The 26520-nt window shown below is 43.2% G+C and overlaps 1 protein-coding gene across 2 annotated transcripts in view; it reads right to left on the reverse strand.

Annotated features, from left to right (window-relative positions):
• Nucleotides 1–11953, reverse strand: part of LOC129816609 (ETS translocation variant 5-like) — a 14294-nt gene extending 2341 nt beyond the window's left edge. Inside the window, exons 1-12 of one of the 2 annotated variants that reach the window (XM_055871302.1) lie at nucleotides 11795–11953; nucleotides 9774–9906; nucleotides 9241–9334; nucleotides 9017–9064; nucleotides 8040–8090; nucleotides 5917–6040; nucleotides 5483–5782; nucleotides 3731–4035; nucleotides 1811–1873; nucleotides 1280–1348; nucleotides 322–491; nucleotides 1–108 (exon numbers count right to left, since the gene is read on the reverse strand). In XM_055871302.1, coding sequence (XP_055727277.1) covers nucleotides 1–108; nucleotides 322–491; nucleotides 1280–1348; nucleotides 1811–1873; nucleotides 3731–4035; nucleotides 5483–5782; nucleotides 5917–6040; nucleotides 8040–8090; nucleotides 9017–9064; nucleotides 9241–9334; nucleotides 9774–9821 — 1380 coding nt within the window. In that variant the 5' untranslated portion in view covers nucleotides 9822–9906; nucleotides 11795–11953. The remainder of the gene's footprint in view (nucleotides 109–321; nucleotides 492–1279; nucleotides 1349–1810; nucleotides 1874–3730; nucleotides 4036–5482; nucleotides 5783–5916; nucleotides 6041–8039; nucleotides 8091–9016; nucleotides 9065–9240; nucleotides 9335–9773; nucleotides 9907–11794) is intronic. The other variant, XM_055871303.1, reaches the window with a different exon arrangement.
• Between the last annotated feature and the right edge of the window lie 14567 nt (nucleotides 11954–26520).

Consider the following 26520-nt stretch of genomic DNA (forward strand, 5'->3'; position numbering starts at 1 on the left):
CTTTACCTTCTGCATGATTCCCTTCTCATAGTAGTAGCGCAGAGAACGACTCAGCTTGTCATAGTTCATGGCTGGCCTGTTTTTCTGGATGCCCCAGCGGCGAGCCACCTGAAGAGACAAGACAGAAAACATAAAATCAGTCACAACGCCTGATTGAACGTCTTAAAAAAAGAAGAGAAGAGGGATTGAATGACTACACTGACTTTTAATGGCCTGAACTACTACTAGGACCAGGGTAAGGAACTGACCTCTAAAAAGTCATTTGTAAGAGAATCTGTCAAGTTCATCAACAAAAAAATTATTTAAACATTTACAACTGACCTCTTCTGGCTCAATGAGTTTGAACTCCATGCCCCGGCCTGTCCAGGCAATGAAGTGACCGTTGGCCGGGTCATCCAATAGGGTGACCAGAAACTGCCAGAGCTGCAGAGAGCCACGCCGCTGGTAGGGCGGGCCATCACGGTACACAGAGGGCTCCTGCTTGACCTTCCCTGTGGTTGGGGGGGGGGGGGGTGGTAAGCACTGTACTCTGGGGCAGCCTGGCCAATCTAGCATGGGAATTTTTACAGGGACCTCAATTACCACAATACTTAGGTGCCGATACAATATGTATTACGATTCAATAATGTGACTTTATTGCCATTTCATGGTCCGAACATATTCCTCACCATATGTCTGCTGGAGATGGACAAGAGAGCCGTGAGAAAATAATTTGACCAGTCATGGAAATAAAAGAGCCGATAATAAAATTGGCCCCGTATTATAAAAGGAGAACAAGCTATGAAGGAAAAATTTAGTGCAGGTACAGCCAACTAGCACAAAAAGGATATTAAGATAGTTGACTATCAATGTCTAACTTGGATTTTAGTGCAAAATGTTAATTATTTGGCTAACCATGGGGGCCTCAAGGGGATAAATGGGCCGAGTGGGGGTCTCAATTATAACTAGCGAGTTAAAATTGCTAGTCCACCCGACAGCTAGCTACAGTGTGGTGAGACATTCCTATAAGCTGTGGACTGAAGTGGAGCAGGCTACTCATTTTGCACCCACCTGCCATCTCTGCTGCTCAATGGAGACTTTCTACAGTTCTCCTCTCTCTAGTCAGTGATGCAACAGGCATACTAATAATCCTGTCCTTTCAAATGCTCCCAGCAGCTGAGAAGAGACAGAGTCCTCTGTGATGCTTGTAAAGGACAGGATGAACCCCATGCTGCTCAAATAGCTCTCACCCAATCCAAGGACGGGACACACCTGTTCCTAAAGCAAAGTATTTTCTTACCTTCAAGTCTGTCAGGAACCACGCAGGTATCATCATAGTACAGGTGAGGCTCTCTGTCAAAGGAGAAACCTGTGATAGAGAGAGAGATTAGCTAGCCAGGGGAGGGCATGGCAATACAGCCTACATGTTGCTGTGGAGGCCAACTACTATATCCAGGGAGACTAAACTGCTCACAAAGCAATATAGCCAGGCAGCTTCACAAGAGTGGAAAATGATGTTGTGCTAACATTATGCAGACAGCAGTGCTGCTGAGCGGTGTTGAAACAGTGAAAACCTAAACAGGCCTCATTGATAGATGCAACATCTCAAGAGACGTCATACTAATGTTGACTTCTACCTTGCGGCAAGTCCTATTCCCCAACCATGCAGCACTTTATAACCGCTCAATAAGTCACAACTAGAGGCAACAGCTACCAGTAAGCCCTTGTAACATTTTTTATTGCGAGAGCTTTGAGTAGGATTTCCTATGTATTTATTACAGAGGAATTCAACTTGAAACATGCCACTGCTAAGACGGAAATGGATACTTACTTTCATGGTTGTTTTGGTAGAAGGTCCCAGCTCTTCCAAATGTAGACTGACAGATAGGCACTTCTAACAGAGGGAGGACGAGACAACATATCAACATCGACCTCTGACATGAGTATATTTAGAACACTGCTCTGCTTGCACGCTAGTAAACGGAGATTGTACATACAAGCAGTATCCATTTACTGCACGTGGCTGGGATACGTTCCGTCTCGGTTCTATGTGTGGTGCAACAACCCATTCCCGTGGTTGGTGACATGAGGATGAACACGATACATTCTTCACCTCTTATCAACCTGCTGCTGCAGCACTTCCTCTATTATACAACTGACTTCGACTTAGCAACCAATCAGCTGGGCTGTAGATGTCCACTAGCCATCTCACATCAAATCATGACAAATCAAGTTATGCTTGGCTGGCCCCCAATGGGTCAAGCCCCACCCCCTGATCTGCTGAGTTGGAAAAGCCCACAGGGTCCCACTCCACCCCTCTGTTTCCTGTCCTCTCCTAAGGATCAGATCTTTATCACACTTTAGGGCCATATCTACAAAGCATTTACACTGGTATTCTCAAGTTTGGGCTTGTTAAAGAATCATGGAACATCTATCCAATTGCAATAGATGGCACCCTATTCAGTATATAGTGCACACATTGCGCCCCGAAACCAAAAGTAGTACACTGTATTGGGAACAGGGTGCAATTTCAGACACATCCGTTGTGGTGAGCAGTCCCAACCAGGAGAGCCAAAAGTGTGATGTGACTATGGTGGCTACTGGCTATGCTCTTATACATCCATCCAGAGAGAGAGCCAGAGGCTGGGCCAGTGGACCTTTATGCTGACGTATGTATTTATTTATAGGTTGTAAGAAGCTAAGAGGATTTGGCATTACATCACTGGCCCCCCAATCATAAAGCTTAGAGGGGGAGAGGGACAGTGCAAAGCTGGCCTGGGCAGAGGAGGGAAGGAAAGGTGGGTGTTGGTGGCAGAATAGGGACAACAGCTGGGGTGCGTGGGCATCGAAATGAAAAGTAAAACAGAATTCTACTTCTCGTGGGCTTACTTATTAGGTACACAGCGTTTCTATTTGGACAAGGACATGCGGCAATAAGTAAATCGGCATAAGTCCATTGCATTCATTTCAGTGTAAATCTGAAATGAGCATCCATGTTGATGAGCATCCATGTAGTGTTCATACTTGCATTCTAGCGCCCTCTGTAAACACAGCGTAGTGGCCCAAATCTATTCTAGGTAGCCCTAAACTTGTGAAGTAGGTTTCCCTGTGCCTGGGCTTGGGGATGACTGACCCATTTGCTTATCCCTTCTGTCCTGCCGAGGCTCAAGTCAGGCTAAGAGACCCATTTTTACTGGCCTGACTGTCAGAGCAGAGTGGTTGACGTATTTGGAAGTGACACGGTCATGTCTGTGTGTGCGTTACGACTGCCAGTGCGGTGTAAGGCAAGGGTCTACACGGTTGTGTTTGTTAATGGTTTCTGGGATTTGCTGCGCTAAAACTAACAACCGCGTGCCAGCGAGCAAAATCAACAGGGACGGACACTTTCCCCACCATATAACCAGTCTGCTCCAATGCAGCCTGTCTGGAGGGGACTAACTCTCCTAGGACAGCAACCTGCATCAGAGAGCCCCAAGGCTGTTTCCTGTTTCACTTTCCTTTTGTCCTAAGGGTGCACTTGTTCACTCCACTTTATGGAAAGAAAGGAACGGTGGAAGAAATATGGTGGAAACTCATGTTTAAACCAATCCAATGCATTAAGGAGTGCACACTTAAGGGTAAAGATTTGGAACCAATGTCAAGACTCACACCCCTCAAACCCTATTACAACCTGGTGGGTCAGCTGTAATGCTGTAGTCTGTGTAGTGTAGCCGACCGATCCAGAGGAGCCTGAAGGTAGCCAGCCACTCACCAGAGTCAAAGCAGAAGTCCTGGGGCTCCTGCTTGATGGCCATGGGGTGGAAGGCAGTCTGAGGGGGGCCCATGGAGGGGACACCCTGCTCTGTGTAGCGAGGGTCCAGCAGCTCCTCCTTGAAGCCGTGTTGAGGCACGGGACCAGGGACCAGGGGCTCAGACATCTGGCGGTGGTAGGGGGGCCTCCCGTCCCTGGGTAGGGCACTGTGGCTGGGGGCCTGCGGTTGGGCCAGGAACTGAGGGTGAGTCCGGCTCTCAGAGGGAGGAAAGGGTAGACATGGCTCCGACATTTGCCTCTGGAACCTGGGGTGGAGGAAGACATGGGAGAGGGTGGGTAGAAGGTTATCATTAATCAAAACTGTGGCTATAAACAAATGTCTGAAGAGAGAGATTCATTTTAAGTTCATTAGACTCTTATACTACTGATGGCTATGAAAACTGTAGCTTAAAAACATTTCAGATTTCAAGAGAATGGAAACTTGATGAAAACTGTTTAAATATAAGAGGCATACATTTACAGTAAATCTGAGTTAGAGTCTTCAACCATTGAGGAACTACTGAGCGTCCAGCTTTAGACCAAAACGCAACAAACACGCCACTCAGGAGCCAAATGTACTCAGTGCAATCAAGCCTGCGAATACAAGCTGTAAATGAGATGTTGGGGGCAGGTGTCAATAGCTAGCAGGTATAAAAGATCCTCCAGTGACAGTAAGATAGAGACAAGGCCAACGGCTTCTGGCTACACAAAGATTCCATATTACTGGCTGGTAATGACATGCCCTGCGTTCCAACACATCCCACCAGGAGTCCTGTCACAGGTGGGGGTGACGGAGCGGTGGGCTGTTCCCACGGGGGTTCCAACGCTGCCAGCACCTTTCACTCCTCAATATAGGGGACCTTCCCCACCCCTCCACCTCCTAAAGGCAGCATTAGTCACAAAGCCTGATCCTCTCCACTGGTCTTAATGTGTTAAATTGCAAAGTGTGTCTCAGAGTGCAATGGAAACGTGAACGCCTGTCTTATTGAGATGGATGTTTACATTTAGAGAGGTCAACCTAGGATCAGGAGTTATCTATACAGACAAGCTCATTAGTTAGGATGTTAGTAAACACCTGGATGGAGTCATTCACCTGTTCAGCAATGTTGGATGTTAATCTCCATATTTGCATAAACTCCTAAACCAGTAAGCCAAACCTCAGGCTCTCTCATGATAAACTCCTATACCAGTAACCCTCAGGCTCTCTCATGATAAACTCCTATACCAGTAACCCTTAGGCTCTCTCATGATAAACTCCTAAGGGTTACTGGTATAGGAGTTTATCATGAGAGAGCCTAAGGGTTACTGGTATAGGAGTTTATCATGAGAGAGCCTGAGGTTTGGCTTACTGGTTTAGGAGTTTTTCATGAGAGAGCCTGAGGTTTGGCTTACTGGTTTAGGAGTTTATCATGAGAGCCTATACCAGTAAGCATCAAACTCTCACCTTCAAGACTTGGAAATAAGTAGAAGGTGCTTAACCAACATGAGTAGAGGAGCAACCTAAAAATGTGTAGACGTCATTTGACGTCGCTCACCATAAAAATACCCAGTTTTATTAGACAAGTTTAAAAGAATGACGTTTTGGCCTTCAACAGAATCTTCAAGTCTTGAAAGGATGGCATTGCGAGACTACAGTGACCCCAACTCGGAGTCTGACTGATGTGACTGGGTGAAAGGTGTTGCAGTGCAGCATGGCAGGATAGGACCAATCACCTGTGCTCAGGGCTGTAGTTACCATCCTGACTGAGGAGTGAGGGGGTGCAGGGCACAGCGTAGGGTGGGCTCTGGAGGGGGAGTGGCCTCTGCTGGTTGTGGGCTGGACCAACTGCTTGGTGGTCAGGCTGCAGGGGGTGTGGCCCTTGCACCTGGTTCCGATTGTGTATTTGATGAGGGGGAGGAGTCTGCTGGCTGACTGGGTGTGTCCTTGGGGTGTTGGTAGAGCTGCATGGTGACACTGGTGTAGAGGGAGGGGTCAATGGCTTATAGGCCAAACTGGGTCTCCTCTCATAGGCACTGTGGAGGGAGACAGGTTGGTCAGACAGAAGGCTTGTGTCAGCATGGTCAGAATACTTGGCTCTTGTTGGTGTGGTGAGAGGTAACAGTGTGTATATATATATATAAATATATATAAATAAAACGGTCCATACCTGTCGCTGTAAAGGCACTTCTCTCCATACGGCATGGGACTCCTTTCCTGGTTACAAGGACAAATCTCTTTGGAAGGACTCAGTTCCCGTTTAATCTTGGATGGTGGGGGGCCATGAAACATTACTGAGAAGAGAGGGGAAACACATTAGAAACACAGTTAGCGCTACTTAAAATCAACCTAGAAAACAAGAGTCAGGGGTTATTCAATATCCTCCATTTTTCAATGAATGGACATTGGGGGAAAACAAGAATATCAATCAGCACTGTGAGCAACTTAACCACGTCGCACCCTAACCACGTCGCACCCTAACCACGTCGCACCCTAACCACGGCTGGCAGCGCAATAGAAAGTATCATACCATCATTACCCGTCAAATGTCCATTACGGACACAGGTTCCCTCCCAAATGGCACCCATCGGGCTCTGGCCAAAAGGTTAGCACTATATGGAATAGGGGGAGCCCTGGTCATTACCCATGAATCAGTGTGGCCGTAATTCAATAATTCTCCTCTCTAACCATTAGATCTCCAGTCGGCTCCCATTTCCCGCACCAAATAATGGGCCAGTGAAACCGCATATGGGGGCGAGAGGCGTAACATGAGCTGGATACATCAAGCTAACTGATGGACCAGGGAAGGGAGGGGTGACAGGGAACCAATAGGCATAAAAAGAGCTCCCTGCTCATGCATGCTATAAAAGCTCAGAGCAGGACAACATGCAGTACTGCCTCAGATGGAACACATGAAAGCGAGAGAAAATGGATGAAGAATAAGAAATGAAGGCACAGCTAATAAACAGTCTTTCCTCCCAACTCTCCTGGACAGGGGTCGAGATGATTGGAGGGCAAGGTTCAGTACAGGAGGAGTGTGTGTGGAGCACATTGGCTGCCATGTGACAGCCAGATGACTGAAGGCAGGGCAGGGTCCACGCAGGGCTGGTGAAGAGAGAGCCTGGCCCGTTTGGCTATGGAGTCGCTGCTAAACACACTATCCTGCACACTTACACATGCACCCAAACGGCTAGGTCAAGAACTATACTGCACAGAGACCTCACGGTGAGCAGCCTATAGCAAGCCCTACTACACACCTCAGCATGGGCCTCACTGTCTAAACACGCATGACAGCAGCAACCTTAATACATTGCAGCACCTCGGCAGTCATTTACAGTATGCTAGGCTACCATGCAGATCGGGGTCCAAAACAGCAACAAAGACAGATGCCAGCAACCACACCCTGTATCTGATGCCACATCAGACAAAAACAAACTGTAAAAGGGGAGAGGGGGAAATCATAAAACGCTCCACTGAACATAACTCAAATATTTCCCTTGGCTGCCATATAAAAGGCTCTGTGCACTGCTGACAAATGGGGGGGGGAGGTGAAGCTGTACAGTCAGAGAGGGGGAGGGAGAAGGGCTGTGTGGACTGGGACTATTGGATACCCCCATCCGCTGGAATCCATCCCACTCCAGAGGCTGGATTTGAGTGCATGAAAGTGTGAAATCAGATTATGAGCTTGGCTCATGTGATGCCCCACGCCAATCGCCTGATTAAACCCAAAATGGGAGGAGGAGGAGGGGAAAGTCTCCCCAGAGTAAAGCAGGATGTTTTAGTGTAAGAAGAATGGTGTCAAGCCCTGGCAGGATGAAAGCCCTCTAAGGATGGTTGGATAGAGCAGCGAGAGAGAGAGAGAGACCAGGAGAATGAGAGAGAGAGAGAGACCAGGAGAATGAGAGAGAGACCAGGAGAATGAGAGAGAGACCAGGAGAATGAGAGAGAGACCAGGAGAATGAGAGAGAGACCAGGAGAATGAGAGAGAGACCAGGAGAATGAGAGAGAGAGAGAGAGAGAGAGACCAGGAGAATGAGAGAGTGATCGTCAGGGTTTGTTATCTTAAACATTCTGAACCCAGTCAATGGAGCAGAGTAAAGACAAAGAATGAACTGAGTTAATAACATTTCTATGGGCAAATGGCTCCTTCAGTGCAGCTCTGTTTAATCCTGAAGGCCTTTCAGACAAGCACAGCAGCAGTCCCAAGATCAGATCTTGCTACATTGTGTGCGTCGGGGAACTTGACACCTCTACATCCCAGCCTGGTATAAATAATACATCTCAGGTACTCACAGCTATCCGACTGAAAATCTGGGACAAACTGTTCATCATCAGGCACCTGGGCTGTGGAGGGAGAAGAGAGAAAGCGTTAAACAAATGGATACTAACTGGGCCTCCACTGGGTGAACAACAAACTGTAAATCTCATCTTGATGTCTTTATTTAAAAGGAACCAAAGCTATTTTGTTCAATCCACGGAAAAAATTTAAAACATTGGGAAATACTTAGGAACTTTGTTAAAATCTCAAGACAATGGATGAGTAATACCACTCTTGCAGTGGTTCAAGGGTAGAAAATGACTGTCAAGATTTGTCATTTAATTTAGAGTGCGACAATAAATAAAAAAGTGAACATTGAAAGAAATGTTGTATTTAAATTCAAGGACTCTTAGGTCAGCATAGTTGCTTATTTATGGGACTTCGCTCTAGTTTAATGCACAGGAAGAAAAAAATATGAATATTTCAAATTCTCATTTTAGGTTAATCTGCCCACCTGCTCAATGCATCTCAAAAACCATCTGTGAACACAATTCAATCACCCAAAACATTTTTCTCCATTTGGTCACCCTCTTTCCAAATAAAATCCTTATTTTTCTGCCTGTATTGACGACAGCTACTTCAAGAGGAATTGTATTACTTTTTCAAAGTCGTCAGATATGGTTGAGATTGAATTAACATAACCAATGTCTACCAGAGGGCAAGCACTGCCGGGTTGTGCTGATAGCAACAGAATACATCAAAATAAATTCAGCAGAAAAGGCCAAGCATTCAGTATCAACTCTGTGGTATACTTAAGCAATAAGGCACGAGGGGGGTGTGTTATATGGCCAATATGCCAAGGTGCCTTATTGCCATTATAAACCGGTTACCAATTAGAGCAGTAAAAATAAATGTTGTCTCATACCCGTGGTATATTGTCTGATATTACGGCTGTCAGCCAATCAGCATTCAGGGCTTGAACCACCCATTTTATAATTACTAGATAACTCACCTTCTGCAATCCAGATCTCCTGCAACTGACTGAGGTCTTGGAAGAGGTCTGAAACAGAAAAATATTTTAAAAACTGAGCCTACAGACCTCTGTTCAAATGTCAGATTGGTAAGTAGAGAGCACTTTAACAATCCACATTACATATGATAGGCATAAAAAGTATGGTTGTGTCGGGTGGCTCATGCTGATGTCAAAGGGTAACGAAGACGTAGTTGTCCAATTACCTTCCGTGTCCTGGGCGAGTACTGTGTCTACAAACTTCCTTTTCCTGCTGTCTATGATTGGTCTGCTGTATGGTTCCTCCACATGCGATTTTTGCTGCAATGATGAAAACATAACCAACTTATTAGTTAGAGCTGTTTAGTGTGACTCAGCTGTGTATACATGTAAATATGCCTCTGGTGACTCAATTGTCTTGAGAATATTACATCACCTCCACTTCTAGTTGAAATGTTGACAAGCCTCAATCTATTGCTCTGTTTGAATAGCCACACTAGCAAACCATTTTAGAATACATGGCCAATACATTATGATTCTGTATTGCAAGCAGTATGGAAGTTTGGATATTGGAACAGAGCCAATGACGACCATGCTCCTGATTGATAAAGGGAAAGGGGGGTACCCTCTGAATCAGAGAGGTGGGGCTGCCTTAAATCGACATCCAAGAGAACCATACATATCAAATAATTAGAATGGGCATTCCCATTCAACGGTTCTAGTAATTATATTTCTATGAAGATATGAGGGGCGTGCTTACATTGGGTAGGACCATAAATGGGACTTGCTGGTCGTAGAATCCATCCATGTTATCCAGGTCTCCAAAGGTTCCCAGAAAAGGGTCTTTACTTAAAGCGATAACGCAAAAGTCACTTTATGTACTAGCTGTGCAACTGTGGACAAAAACAAATAGAAACCATATGTTAGTAGTTCAACTCTGCTAGAGTACTCCATCATCCAGTTTCTTTCACAAAAATAGACAGACACTTCACTAGAGTCCTATCAGAACCCATATAACCCGCAGCTCTTGCTCTTGTTGCCCGATGCCGTTTCCTATTGCAACAACAGCTCTTCTGAACATGCTGGTTTAGAGCATGTCCTGCATGCACAACTTAAATACACTCTGTAGTTGTGTGAGGTATGTAACTCTTACATAAAGCAAAGCCAGCCATCTGTTCAGGAGATTAGGAGACTGCAATCATAACCAACTATGACTGAGCAGGGGGAAACCTTCGAGGATGGGTCTTTAACCCTACACTGAGGTAGGTGCCACCGTATTGTATAGAGCACGAGTGTTATTTTATTTTTAGTTTACTCATTAACGAATTACTGAAGAATATTAGACAACAGAAAAGCCAGTCTATAAATAAATCCAATAGAAACGTCGTGTTACAATATACCTCTCCATACTGAGGCAAACTACTTGTTTCATAGTGACCTTTAAATATAAAACCCTAGCACAGCTTCCATATCCCCTGGGCATCGGGAAGTTAAGTGCACTTGCACGTGAAACCCGACAGAAAGTGGCAGAGAATGGCCTGGGAATAAAACAAATAGTAAATTCATAACCTTACATTCCACGTGGACAGCCCTCCCACTTCAAAACTCCTTGAGCTTGACACGAGTCACTATACTTTCACCCGTTTATTATATTAAATGGATGACTAATAAAGCGATACCTGGCCATTAAAGCGACACAGTAGATACATTGAAAATATGCATTTACTGATGCATAAAATGGTAGTACAACATTGGACAAATCATAGGGTACAACATTACGCATATTTTAAATCAAGTTTTGAAAACAGTGGCGTTGTCAATGGCCACAAATCCAAAGTAGCAGGTGATCCGTTTTGTATTCCCCCCTCCCAAATGTAATTAAAGTTCCCACATTTGATCATGTAACTTGGTGTAGCCTAAAAGTAAATACAGATTTTTACTCCAGATAATGAGATCTAACCAAAGATTGTTGGTATCCAATTACTGGGAGTTACAGGATAGGTATTGTTTTGTGAAACAGAGAATTTGACCAACCTTAACTTGGCCATACATGCTTCGTTATGGATTCGGTCAAATATGTATATTCAAAAAATGTCTGTCTAGTTGCATGGTGCTTTAGAATTTCTTAAAATTCTCAGTAATGGATACCAAAAATCTTTGTTAAATCATTATCTGGAGTAAAAATCGGCAGTTGTCCTATAAAAGCAGCAGCAAGTGGAAAGTTGTAGGCAAACAAACGAGAAAATAGGCTATATTGCAGACTGCTGATGAAAATCAAGCCTCCTATTGAGAAATTTAATCAGTTTATTTGAAACGCTGACGTAATTTATTTCCCCAATAATGCAAAATGATAAACTAAATAGTAGCTAGTTCAAAACAATTGAAGGGGTTGATGAATAATATCCATCCGACCAACAACCCCCCCTTCAACCTTTTTTTTTTTTTTTTTTTTTTAATGAAGTGAAACTCGATCCGTGTGAAACACTGCGAAGAAAATAACCTGACCTCTCCATTCATAAAATCAGAAAACAGTCGACCGACTCGGAGATCAAATAAATATGCACTCAGATAAAGAACGAGCAATACTACACAGCACAATTAATACAAAGCGAGAGAAAATGGTTGCCAAAGTAAATGTTTTCTTGGAGAAAGATGGCGATCCGTTTTCGCCCATGGCAGAGATCTAAATTTGGTGTTGCAGGCGCTCGTAAACTTATTGATATTCCATCGCCACAGATGGATATCCAGGCAAAATTACAATTCAGATTTCAGACTACTCACCCTGTGCGCGTTTCAGTTCAGGTACAGTATGGCAAGAACGAAATAGAAAAATCCACACACACACAAAAAAAAAAAAGAAGACAGAAACGTCTCTGTTCAATGATCAATTGACGCGTTCCATCCGACTCACACAACTTGACTGAGCTTTTAGATAACGATGGCTTGGTTTTCCCTGGGGCTCGAGTGGTACACAGAGGCACACGCTCATTGGCTCGTCGGCATGTGTCATTTTTGCGAGTAACCAATGAGCATTAGAAATGTATTAATTATATTTAAAGTGCTCGAGGACCAATGGAAACGTGGATGGCTAAAGGTGGATCGGTCCTATTATTTGTTTTTAATGAATGGCTGTGTTTCATTCACTTTCATTCACTTTTCGTCACCGCTGTGAGATGTTTAAAGGGCCAGCTGTGTAATAACCTGGTAGGTTAATAACAGACAGTGGAAATCTACAAACCTATGGTTACAGTTTCACTGTTTGTATGTTTTTTATCAAAGACAGATAGGCTAGTCATTTTGAAACCGGATCCAAACAAATGGATAGTTTAATCCTGGGAATATGCAACTGACCCGGACGGTGAACGTGGCACAGTTTATGCACAGCTGCTCTCCCGCTCTAACTGTTCCTTAAATAAGACAAATATAAATTCTAGACAGATCATACCCATAGTATCAACTTTAAAAAAATGTGTTAACTGACTATAAGTAAATTAGTTTAAACCATATGATTCAATGCCAAGTGTTATATTTGAATATTGGTAAACCTATATTTCAAGTTGCAACCTATTTCTTTCAGCACTATACTTACTTTCCCCCTTTGGTTTAAGAAAATAAAGGCAAACTAATATCTATGCAACCCATTTTTCATTTTGTACCAAGTTGACTTTTCACGTTGGAATTACATATTAATTATTCTTCAATTGTGTTACAGCAATTCAGTTAAATTCCTGTTTATTTCCTGTTAATCAAGAACTGAGTCTGTAATACCAACATGTTTCAAGCAGACCACCATAGACCCTGTGCCCAAGAATACTAAGGTAACCTGCCTAAATGACTACCGACCCGTAGAAATCACGTCTGTAGCCATTAAGTGCTTTGAAAGGCTGGTCATGGCTCACATCGACACCATTATCCCAGAAACTCTAGACCAACTCCAATTTGCATACCGCCCCAACAGATCCACAGATGATGCAATCTCTATTGCACTCCACACTGCCCTTTCCCACCTGGACAAAAGGAACAACTACAGTTGGAGTTGGAAATGTACATACACTTAGATTGGAGTCATTTTAAAACAAATTTTTCAACCACTCCACAAATTTCTTGTTACCAAACTATAGTTTTGGCAAGACGGTTAGGACATCTACTTCGTGCATGACACAAGTAATTTTTCCAACAATTGTTTACAGGCAGATTATTTCACTTATAATTCACTGTTTCACAATTACAGTGGGTCAGAAGTTTACATACATTAACTTGACTGTGCCTTTAAATAGCTTGGAAAACTCCAGAAAAGGATGTCATGGTTTTAGAAGCTTCTGATAGGCTTATTGACATCATTTGAATGAATTTGAGGTGTACCTGCCTCTGCTTGATATCATGGGAAAATCAAAAGAAATCAGCCAAGACTTCAGAAAAAGAATTGTAGACCTCCACAAGTCTGTTTCATCCTTGGGAGCAATTTCCAAACACCTGAAGGTACCACGTTCATCTGTACAAACAATAGTACGCAAGTATAAACACCATGGGACCACGCAGCTGTCATACCTCTCAGGAAGGAGACGTGTTCTGTCTCCTAGAGATGAACATACTTTGGTGCAAAAAGTGCAAATCAATCCCAGAACAACAGCAAAGGACCTTGTGAAGATGCTGGAGGAAACAGGTACAAAAGTATCTATATCCACAGTAAAACGAGTCCTATATCGACATAGCCTGAAAGGCCGCTCAGCAAGGAAGAAGCCACTGCTCCAAAACCGTCATAAAAAAGCCAGACTACGGTTTGCAACTGCACACAGGGACAAAGATCATACTTTTTGGAGAAATGTCCTCTGGTCTGATGAAACAAAAATAAAACTGTTTGGCCATCATGACCATTGTTATGTTTGGAGAAAAAAGGGGGATGCTTGCAAGCCGAGGAACACCATCCCAACCTTGAAGCACGAGGGTGGCAGCATCATGTTGTAGGGGTGCTTTGCTGCAGGAGGGACTGGTGCACTTCCCAAAATACATGGCACCGTGAGGGAGGAAAATTGTGTGGATATATTGAAGCAACATCTCAAGACATCAGTCGAGATGTTAAAGCTTGGTCGCAAATGGTTCTTCCAAATGGGCAATGACCCCAAGCATACTTCCAAAGTTGGCTTAGGGGCAACAAAGTCAAGGTATTGGAGTGGCCATCACCAAGCCCTGACCTCAATCCTATCGAAAAGTTGTGGGTAGAACTGAAAAAGCATGTGTGAGCAAGGAGGCCTACAAACCTGACTCAGTTACACCAGCTTTGTCAGGAGGAATGGGCCAAAATTCACCCAACTTATTGTGGAAGGCTTGTGGAAGGCTACCCAAAATGTTTGACCCAAGTTAAACAATTGAAAGGCAATGCTACCAAATACTAATTGAGTGTATGTAAACTTCTGACCCACTGGGAATGTGATGAATGAAATAAAAGCTGAAATAAATCCTCCTCTCACCTATTATTCTGACATTTTACATTCTTAAAATAAAGTGGTGATCCTAACTGAACTAAGACAGGGAATTTTCACTCGGATTAAATGTCACTCGGATTAAATGTAGTTGGCTAAGGTGTATGTAAACTTCCGACTTCAACTGTATGTGAGAATGCTATTCATTGACTACAGCTCAGCGTTTAACACCATCGTGCCCTCAAAGCTCATCACTAAGCTAAGGACCCTGGGACTAAACACATCCCTCTGAAACTGATTCCTGGACTTCCTGAAGGGCCGCCCCCAGGTGGTAAGGGTAGGTAACAACACATCCGCCACGCTGATCCTCAACACGGGTGCCCCTCAGGGGTGTGTGCTCAGTCCCCCCCTGTACTCCCTGTTGACTCATGACTGCACGGCCAGGCACGACTCCAACACCATCATTGAGTTTGCCGATGACAGCCTGATCACAGACAACAATGAGACAGCCTATAGAGAGGAGGTCAGAGACCTGACCGTGTGGTGCAAGGACACCAACCTCTCCCTCAATGTGATCAAGAAAGGAGATGATTGTGGACTTCAGGAAAAGGAGGACCGAGCACGCCCCCATTCTCATCGACGGGGCTGTAATGGAGCAGGTTGAAAGCTTCAATTTCCTTGGTGTCCACATCACCAACAAACTAACATGGTCCAAGCACACCAAGACAGTCGTGAAGAGGGCACGACAAGACCCATTACCCCTTAGGAGTATGAATAGATTTGGCATGGGTCCCCAGATCCTCAAAAGGTTCTACAGCTGCACCATCGAGAGCATCCTGATGGGTTGCATCACTGCCTGGGATGGCAACTGCTCGTCCTCCGACCGCAAGATACTACAGAGGGTGTGGCCCAGTACATCACCGGTGCCAAGCTTCCTGCCATTCAGGACCTCTATACCAGGCGGTGTCAGAGGAAGTTCATAAAAATTGTCAAAGACTCCAGTCTCCCTAGTCATAGATTGTTCTCTCTGCTATGGCAAGCGGTACCCCCCCCCCCTCCCACTCTATGCTGCTGCTACTCTCTGTTATTATCTATGCATAGTCACTTTAATTACTCTACCTACATGTACATATTTTCTTGACTAACTGGTGCCGCCGCACATTGACTCTGTACCGGTACCCCTTGTATATAGCTACGCTATTGTTCTTTGACTGCTGCTCTTTAATTATTTGTTTGTTTTATTTCTTACTTTTTAAGGTATTTTCTTAAAACTGCGTTGTTGGTTAAGGGCTTGTAAGTAAGCATTTCACTGTAAGGTCTACTACACCTGTTGTATTCAGCGCATTTGACACAGTTGATTTTAATTTATTTGTCAATGAAAACCTTTCCAGGCTCATTAGTATCACACTACATACGCATATATCATTTAAGGTTCAGTGCTGGCAGGGAACATATAATAATTTTAAAAAATAACACATTACCTGGAATGACATTCACTCTCACGGGTGGCCAGAAAGGACAAACTGTAAATGTTCTTTCTTGTTTGAAAATGTACTTGTTCCACTCTCATGTTATAATTTTATACAGTATAAACCCAGAAGGGAGCCACTTGAACCCTGTGTGTGTGTGTGTGCCTATGTGTGTGTGTACCTGTGTGCATGCCTGCGTGCATGCACGCTTGTGTGTGTGTCTGTGCACATGTGTGTGTATGTGACGTGGTGGTAGGATTAGTGTCTAAGGGACAGGGGTCACAGTATTAAACCCTTGTCATTACCACCAAAACCACTAAATTGGAAATTATGTATATAAACTTAGAAATATCCAGGGAAATGTGAATAGTAGGAATAGATAAATACATGGATAGTGGCTTCTTTGTTGCCTGGCCCCTAAGGTCTCAGGAGGAGAGGTCAACTTACAGTAGCGGGCCTTTTTATTATTGGCCTGCTATGGTGAAACCCCTTCTGAAGAAAAGTAATCTGGATTCTTCAGCTCTTAACAATTTTTGGCCAATCTCCAACCTTCCATTCTTAAGCAAAATTCTGGAGAAATTCCAATCTGGTTTTTGTGCCCACCACAGCACAGAGACAGCCTTAGTTAAAGTGGTAAATGATCTTAATTAAAGCAAACACAGGTGCCAAACAGCTCTCTGTCCTTGTACTCTTAGATTTAAGTGCAGTACACTGTTTTCCAAGACGGCGTAGCAGTCGAACATGTGTTTGTCTTTGTCTTATCCCTTGTCTTATCCCGTGTAAATAGTCATTTTTTTGGTATGTATTTTAATCTCACTTTCTATCTACGAACTAAATATGCTTTCTTGCAACCCGCCTCACCCAATCTGGTACAGATCTGCTATTTTTATTCCTTATAACCTCCATCAGGAGCTAGCCAGCTAACTAGCTACTAGCTTTTAGTCTTTGTTAGCCATGGCTAGCGGTCTTCACCTTTAGCTCGGACACCAGCCAGCTTTAGCTTGGACAATGCCTGCCAGTCTGCACAGCGGGATATCAACCCAGAACATATCGGACTGCTTCTCTCAACCACATCACCGGATTCCTGCCACTCTGGATCATTACACTGGATCATCGTAGCTAGCTAGCTGCCACGCAGTGGCTACTGTTAGCTAATGCCTCTGTCCCGAAGCAAGCATCAGTTAGCCTTGAGCTAGCCTCGAGCTAGGCCCAAATACCAGCTAATTCTTGGGCTACAATACCTCTTTTGCAAATTGGCCTGGACCCTTTATTGTCGACACGGAGCCACTCCGATCCATCTCGACTGGTCTGCCGACGTAATTGTCCGATGTGGTTTCAACAGGCTTTTCCTTTGCGATGTAGCCGAAGACCCATCTGCTAGCCTCGGCCCACTAACTTTCTGAACGCTGTGTCTCCCGCTCGCCTAGCATAGTAGTGACTACCGAACGGCTCCCTGACTCACTTATTGCTGCTCACTGGACCCTATGATCACTCGGCTACACAGCTGAATCCCCCTGGACTAACACGGTACCTCATTTGCTTATCTGTTGGCCCCAGCCTCGAACTCAGGTCCTGTATGTACCTAGCTGACCCGCTCTGCCCATTCATCTCCATTTACCCGTTTCTTAGCTCTCCTGATCAACACCTGTGATTGCTTTATGCCTCTCTCTAATGTCAATATGCCTTGTCTACTGCTGTCTTGGCTAGTTCTTATTGTTTTATTTCACTGTAGAGCCCTCAGTCCCGCTCAATATGCCTTAGATAGCTCTTTTGTCCAATCCCCCACACATGTGGAGACCTCACCTGGCTTAATAACTGGTGCCTCCAGAGACGAAACGTCTCTCATAGTCACTCAACGCCTAGGTTTACCTCCATTGTACTCACATCCTACCATACCCTTGTCTGTACATTATGCCCTGAATCTATTCTACCACACCCAGAAATTTGCTCCTTTTATTCTCTGTTCCCAATGCACTAGACGACCAGTTATTATAGCCTTTAGCCGTACCCTTATCCTACTCCTCCTCTGTAACTCTGGTGATGTAGAGGTTAACCCAGGCCCTGTAGCCCCCAGTACCACACCTATTCCCCAGGCGCTCTCATTTGTTGACTTCTGTAACTGTAAAAACCTTGGCTTCATGCATGTTAACATCAGAAGCCTCCTCCCTAAGTTTGTTTTATTCACTGCTTTAGCAAATTCCGCCAATCCTGATGTCCTAGCTGTGTCTGAATCCTGGCTTAAGAAGGCCACCAAAAATTCTGAAATTTCCATCCCCAAATACAACATTTTCCATCAAGATAGAACTGCAGAGTTCTGTCATGGTATCCAGGTCTGTACCCAAACAATTCGAGCTTCTACTTTTAAAAATCCACCTTTCCAGAAATAAGTCTCTCACTGTTGCCGCTTGTTATAAACCCCCCTCAGCCCCAGCTGTGCCCTGGACACCATATGTGAATTGATTGCCCCCCATTTATCTTCAGAGTTCGTACTGTTAGGTGACCTAAAATGGGATATGATTAACACCCTCACAGATATCATCCTGACCAACTTGCCCTCTAAATACACCTCTGCTGTCTTCAACCAGGATCTCAGCGATCACTGCCTCATTGCCTGCGTCTGTAATGGGTCCGCAGGCAAAGGACCACCCCTCATCACTGTAAAATGCTCCCTAAAACACTATAGCGAGCAGGCCTTTCTAATTGACCTGACCCGGGTATCCTGGAAGGATATTGACCTCATCCCGTCAGGAGAGGATGCCTGGTTATTCTTTAAAAGTGCTTTCCTCACCATCTTAAATAAGCATGCCCCATTTAAAAAATGTAGAACTAAGAACAGATATAGCCCTTGGTTCACTCCAGACTTGACTGCCCTTGATCAGCACAAAAACATCCTGTGGCGTACTGCATTAGCATCGAATAGCCCCCGCGATATGCAACTTTTCAGGGATGTTAGGAACCAATATACACAGTCAGTGAGGAAAGCAAAGGCTAGCTTTTTCAAACAGAAATTTGCATCATGTAGTACAAATTCCAAAACGTTTCATGGACACTGTAAAGTCCATGGAGAATAAGAGCACCTCCTCCCAGCTGCCCACTGCAATGAGGCTCGGAATCACTGTCACCATCGATAAATCTACGATAATCGAGAATTTCAATAATAATTTTTCTACGGCTGGCCATGCTTTCCACCTGGCTACCGCTACCCTGGCAAAACAGCTCTGCACCCCCCGCAGCAACATTCCAAAGTCCCGTCCCCCCCCCGCTTCTCCTTCACCCAAATCCAGATATCTAATGTTCTGAAAGAGCTGCAAAATCCGGACCCTTACAAATCAGCTGGGCGAGACAATCTGGACCCTCTCTCTCTAAAATTATCCGCCGCAATTGTTGCAACCCCTATTACTAGCCTGTTCAACCTCTCTTTCGTATCGTCTGAGATCCCTAAAGATTGGAAAGCTGCCACGGTCATCCCCCTCTTCAAAGGGGGATACACTCTAGACCCAAACTATTACAGACCTATAGCTATCCTGCCCTGCCTTTCTAAAGTCTTCGAAAGACAAGTTAAAACCTTTTCTCAATAGGGGGTGCTGTTGGGACTTTGTAATATTTATGTTCCCAAATTAAACTGCCTCGTACTCAATTCTTGCTCATACAATATGCATATTATGATTACTATTGGATAGAAAACACTCTCTAGTTTCTAAACCCGTTTGAATTATTTCTCTGAGTGAAACAGAACTCATTCTGCAGCACATTTCCTGTCAGGAAGTGAGATTTCAGAAATCGAGGTCCTCGTTCCGAGGTCAGTTTATAAGTCCCCATGTAAGCTAAGGGGCTACATGCACTGCATACGCCTTCCTCTAGATGTCAGTAAGCGGTGAGAATTTGAATGGAGTGGATTGCGCAATCTGGGCCACTATAAAGGATTATGGAACGGAAGTACCGTTCTTTTCAACGGGGCATCTGGCGCAAGGGGGACATCACAATGGCGTCCTGCAAAAGCTTTCGTTTTAGCAGTTCTATATCTCCGGTCATGTTTTTATTCGTTATAGGTGTTAAAGACATCATAAGGTAGTTAATTTAAACCGACTTATAGCAGTTTATATCAGTTTATTGCGATTTTCTGGGATTTCTTTGTGACGCGCTTTCACGAGTTGGACACCTCTCCAGTGGGTGGCTATCGTTAGCTGCTATTTCTACAGGTGGAGAGGACATCTTTCAACCAAAAGGCGATTGTTCTGGAGAAAGGACACCTTGCCCAAGATTCTGATGGAAGCTCGGCAAATAGTAAGCAATCTTTATGTTGTTAATTCGTATTTATGTTGACAAATGTCAAATAATAATTCCGCCATGAATTTCGGTGCGGTCTCGCTTTAGCGCACGCTGTATGCTGAAGTGACGTTAATTTTAAAAATATAACACAGCGATTGCATTAAGAACTAATTTGTCTTTCATTTGCTGTCCAACTTGTATTTTTTTTAGTAAAGATTTGGATTAGTTACTGATTAGAATAGGTGCCTCTCCAAAGATTTCTCCTGACATTTTCTGGGCAGCTTGGCAACTTTTCTCATTGTATAACCACGTTTTGTGCCACTAAATATGCACATTTTCGAACAAACTCTATATGCATTGTGTAATATGATGTTATAGGACTGTCATCTGAAGAATTCTGAGAAGGTTAGTGAAAAAAGTAATATATTTTGGTGGTTTATACGTTATCGCTATTTTTGGCTTGAATCAATGCTGTTGTGATGTTTGCTATTGTGGTAAGCTAATATAATGCTATATTGTGTTTTCGCTGTAAAACACTTAGAAAATCTGAAATATTGGCTGGATTCACAAGATCTGTGTCTTTCATTTGCTGTACGCTGTGTATTTTTAAGAAATGTTTTATGATGAGTAATTAGGTAATACACGATGGTCTCTGTAGTTATTCTAGTTGCTTTGGTGAGAGTTGTGATGGGGGCTGCAATGGTAAACTATGATTTATACCTGAAATATGCACATTTTTCTAACAAAACATATGCTATACAATAAATATGTTATCAGACTGTCATCTGAGGAAGTTGTTTCTTGGTTAGTGGCTATTTATATCTTTATTTGGTCGAAATTGTGATAGCTACCTATGCAGGAAAAAAATGGTGGACAAAAAAAGTTGTGTCTTTTGCTATCGTGGTTAGCTAATAGATTTACATATTGTGTCTTCCCTGTAAAACATTTTAAAAATCAGAAATGATGGTTGGATTCACAAGATGTGTATCTTTCATCTGGTGTCTTGGACTTGTGATTTAATGATATTTAGATGCTACTATTTACTTGTGACGCTATGCTAGGCTATGCTAGTCAGCTTTTTTACTGGTGGGGGTGCTCCCGGACCCGGGATTGGGAGGAAGTAGAAGTTAACAAACAGATCACCGACCATTTTGAATCCCACCGTACCTTCTCCGCTATCCAATCTGGTTTCCGAGGTTGTAATGGGTGCACCTCAGCCACGCTCAAGGTCCTAAAGGATATCATAACCGCCATCGATAAAAGACAGTACTGTGCAGCCGTCTTCATCGACCTGGCCAAGGCTTTCGACTCTGTCAATCACAACATTCTTAACGGCAGACTCAATAGCCTTGGTTTCTCAAATGACTGCCTCGCCTGGTTCACCAACTATTTCTCAGATAGAGATCAGTGTGTCAAAATGGAGGGCCTGTTGTCCGGACCTCTGGCAGTCTCTATGGGGGTGCCACAGGGTAAAATTCTCGGGCCGACTCTTTTCTCTGTATATATCAACGATGTCGCTCTTGCTGCTGGTGATTCTCTAATCCACCTCTACGCAGACGACAACATTCTGTATACTTCTGGCCATTCTTTGGATATTGTGTTAAAGGGATCCGATCCCGTTACCGGGATCAAAATCAACAACATCCGGTGAAGTTGGAGAGCACCAAATTCAAATGACAAAATAGTAATATTAAACATTCATGGACATACAAGTGTCCTACATCATTTAAAAGCTTAACTTCTTGTTAATCCAACCGCGTTGTCAGATTTCAAAAAGGCTTTACGGCAAAAGCATACCATACGAATATCTGAGGACAGCACCCCATATCAAAATACTTTTTCAAACCAGCACAGGCGTAACAAAAATCACAAATAGCGATTCAATAAATCAATTACCTTTGAAGATCTGCCTCTTTTTGCAATCCCAAGGGTCCCAGCTACACAATGAGTGGTTGTTTTGTTTGATAAAGTCCTTCTTTATATCCCAAAAAGTCTGTTTATGTGGCGCCATTGATTTCAGTAATCCACTTGTTCAACATGCATACAAACAAATCCAAAAAGTTACTGGTAAAGTTCATCCAAACAAGTCAAACGATGTTTCTAATTAATCCTCAGGTACTCTAATATCTAAATAAATGATACAATTTAAGACGGAGAATAGTATGTTCAATAGGGAAGATAAATAACGAAGAGCGCGCACCTCATTCACGTGCACAACAAGACTTTTCTAATGAGGGACACCTTGGAAAAACTACAAGTACTTGTTAATCTTTCAAGGAACAAGCCTGAAACCCTTTCTAAAGACTGTTGACATCTAGTGGAAGCCATAGGAACTGCAATCTGGGTCCTTTTAATTTGTATATCTCATAGGCTAGCATTGAAATGGCCTGTGACCTCAAAAAAATAAATTCGGATGGATTTTCCTCGGGTTCTCAGGATTTTCCTTGGACTTTCCTCAGTTCTGTTATACTCACAGACATGATTTTAACAGTTTTAGAAACTTCAGGATGTTTTCTATCCAATGCTATCAATTATATGCATATTCTAGATTCAGGGCCTGACGTCAGTCATCCGAACTTCCGAACACTGTCCCCTAGCCCTAAGAAACCTTCAGACGAGCTTCAACGCCATACAACACTCCCTCCGTGGCCTCCATCTGCTCTTAAAGGCTAGTAAAACTAGATGCATGCTTTTCAACCGATCACTGCCCACACTTGTCCGCCCGACTTGCATCACTACTCTGGACGGTTCTGACTTAGAATATGTGGAATGCTATAAATATCTAGGTGTCTGGTTAGACTGTAAACTCTCCTTCCAGACTCACATTAAGCATCTCCAATCCAAAGTTAAATCTAGAATCGGCTTCCTATTTCGCAAAACAAAGCCTCCTTCACTCATGCTGCCAAACATACCCATGTAAAACGGACTATCCTACCGATCCTTGACTTCGGCGATGCCATTTACAAAATAGCCTCCAACACTCTACTCAGCAAATTAGATGTAGTCTATCACAGTGCCATCCGTTTTGTCACCAAAGCCCCATATACTTCCCACCACTGCGACCTGTATGCTCTCGTTGGCTGGCCCTTGCTTCATATTCGTCACCACACCCACTGGCTCCAGGTCATCTATAAGTCTTTACTAGGTAAAGCCCTGCCTTATCTCAGCTCAGTGGTCACCATAGCAACACCCACCCGTAGCACGCACTCCAGCAGGTATATTTCACTGGTCACCCCCAAAGCCAACTCCTCCTTTGGCCACCTTTCCTTCCAGTTCTCTGCTGCCAATGACTGGAACAAATTGCAAAAATCTCCCTCACTAACTTTAAGCATCAGCTGTCAGAGCAGCTTACCGATTACTGCACCTGTACACAGCCCATCTGTAAATACCTCATCCCCATATTGTTATTTATTTTTGCTCTTTTGCTCCCCAGTATATCTACATGCACATCATCATCTGCACATCTATCACTTCAGTGTATAATTGCTAAATTGTAATTATTTCCCCACTATGGCCTTTTTATTGCCTTACCTCCCGAATCCTACTACATTTGCACACACTGTATATAGATTTATCTATTGTGTTATTGACTGTACGTTTGTTTATCCCATGTGTAACTCTGTGTTGTTGTTTTTGTCGCACTGCTTTGGTTTATCTTGGCCAGGTCACAGTTGTAAATGAGAATTTGTTTTCAACTGGCCTACCTGGTTAAATACAGGTGATATAAAAAAAAATTTAAACGTGGGTTGGCCTCTCCGGTCCAGTTCTAAATTGGTTTAGGACCTATTAATCGGTCAAGAGTTTTTTTGTCACTTTTGGTGAACATAATTCAGAGAAAATACACATCACATGTGACGTTCCACAAGGTTCGATTTTGGGTCCGGTACTGTTCAGTTTATTTAACCTGTTTGGGCTGCAGGGGCAGTATTGAGTAGCCAGATAAAATGTGCCCATTTCAAACGGCCTCATACTCAATTCTTGCTCATACAATATGCATATTATTATTATTATTGGATAGAAAACACTCTCTAGTTTCTAAAACCGTTTGAATTATATCTGTCAGTCAAACAGAACTCATTTGGTACAAACTTCCTGACCAGGAAGTGGAAAGTCTGAAATTGAGGCTCTGTTTTTCTTCCTGCCTATACATGGGCATGAAACGTAAGAGTCTACGTGCACTTCATAGACCTTCCCCTGGATGTCAAGAGGCTGTGAGAGAAGACATTTTGTGTTTATCTTGGTCTGACGTGGAATACAGGCTCTTTGTATGACGTGTCCCTCATTTCCGGTACTCTGAGGAGCGCGCGGTGGACAGTGGGATTGCCTTCTGTTTAGCTGCCGTTATGGACGACTACTATCTCCGGCTTTGATTTTATCTGATACATGTGACCATATCATCGTAAAGTATGTTTTTTCAATATAGTTTAATCAGATTATTGACATTTTTTCGAGAGTTTTGCCGTGTTCCGTTCTCTGACTTTGTTGACGATGGAGCGATTCGTGCCACCCGGCTAGCGCGTGCTAAATGAAGAGGGAAAGTGTCCGTTCTAATTCCAAACAACGACTGTTCTGGACAAAGGACACCTTGTCCAACATTCTGATGAAAGATCAGCAAAAGTAAGAAAGATTTTATGATGCTATTTCATATATCTGTCGTGCATGTGAACTAGTCGTCGGCGCCCAATGTTTGGGTACTCTAGCTATACCGAAGCTGCATATCGTAATGAAGTTATTTTTTTTGAATTCTAACACTGCGATTTCATTAAGAACTAATGGATCTATCATTTCCTATACAACATGTAGTTTTTAGTTATGTTTATGACTAGCTATTTGGTCAGAATATGTGTGTCAGAAAAAGTGTCAGGAAAAATCCGGACGTAGTGGGGAAAAGTAGCTAAGTTAGCACACGGTGTAACCATTGATTTCAGCTCTAAATATGCACATTTTCGAACAAAACATAAGTGTATGTATAACCTGATTTTATAGGACTGTCATCTGAGGAAGAAAATCAAGGTTAGTCAAAAATTATATATCTTTTGCTTGTTTGTTACGATCGCTTACTTTTGCTACTGGGAAATTGCTTGTGTTTTTGGCTATTGTGGTGAGCTAATATAACGCTATATTGTGTTTTCGCTGTAAAACACTTGATAAATCGGAAATATTGTCTGGAATCACAAGATGCCTGTCTTTCAATTGCTGTACACTATGTATTTTTCAGAAATGTTTTATGATGAGTATTTAGTTATTTGACGTTGGTGTCTGTAATTATTCTGTCTGCTTTCGGTGCAACTTCTGATTGTAGCTGCAATGTAAACTATGATTTATACCTGAAATATGCACATTTTTCGAACAAAACATAGATTTATTGAATAACATGTTATAAGCCTGTCATCTGATGAAGTTGTTTGTTGGTTAGTTTGGTTGGTTCTTGGTTAGTTAGATTGGCTTTGTGCATGCTACCTGTGCTGTGAAAAATGTCTGTCCTCTTTTGTATTTGGTGGTGAGCTAACATAAATATACGTGGTGTTTTCGCTGTAAAACATTTTAAAAATCGGACATGTTGGCTGGATTCACAATATGTGTACCTTTCATATGCTGTATTGGACTTGTTAATGTGTGTAACGGAATTCCTCCTCCTCTTCATCCGAAAAGGAGGAGTAGTGATTCGACCAAAATGCAGCGGGTTGTGAATACATAATGATTTAATAAAGCAAACGACGAAACACGAAAACAAACACTTGGAAGGATTTACAAAATAACAAAACAACGTAGACTGACCTGAACGTAAGCACTTACATGTAACACGAAGAACGCACGAACAGGGAAAAACAGACTACACAAAAACCGAACGAACAAACATACCGAAACAGTCCAGTGTGGCGCAACATACACAGACACGGAAGACAACCACCCACAACAAACAATGTGAAACAACCTACCTTAATATGACTCTCAATTAGAGGAAACGCCAAACACCTGCCTCTAATTGAGAGCCATACCAGGCAACCCATTAACCCAACATAGAAAACACATAACATAGACTACCCACCCAAAACTCACGCCCTGACCAATTAAACACATATCACACAACAGAAAACAGGTCAGGAACGGGACAATGTGTGAAAGTTAAGTATTTAAAAATATATATATTTTGAATTTCGCGCCCTGCACTTGAGCTGGCTGTTGTCACAAGTGTACCGGCGTCGGGCTGCAGCCATGAGAAGATAAACTCAGCAAAAAAAACAAGTTCTCTCACTGTCAACTGCATTTATTTTCAGCAAACTTAACATGTGTAAATATTTGTATGAACATAACAAGATTCAACAACTGAGACATAAACTGAACAAGT

This window comes from Salvelinus fontinalis, chromosome 19 (assembly GCF_029448725.1).
Source record: "Salvelinus fontinalis isolate EN_2023a chromosome 19, ASM2944872v1, whole genome shotgun sequence".
Taxonomy (NCBI): domain Eukaryota; kingdom Metazoa; phylum Chordata; class Actinopteri; order Salmoniformes; family Salmonidae; genus Salvelinus; species Salvelinus fontinalis.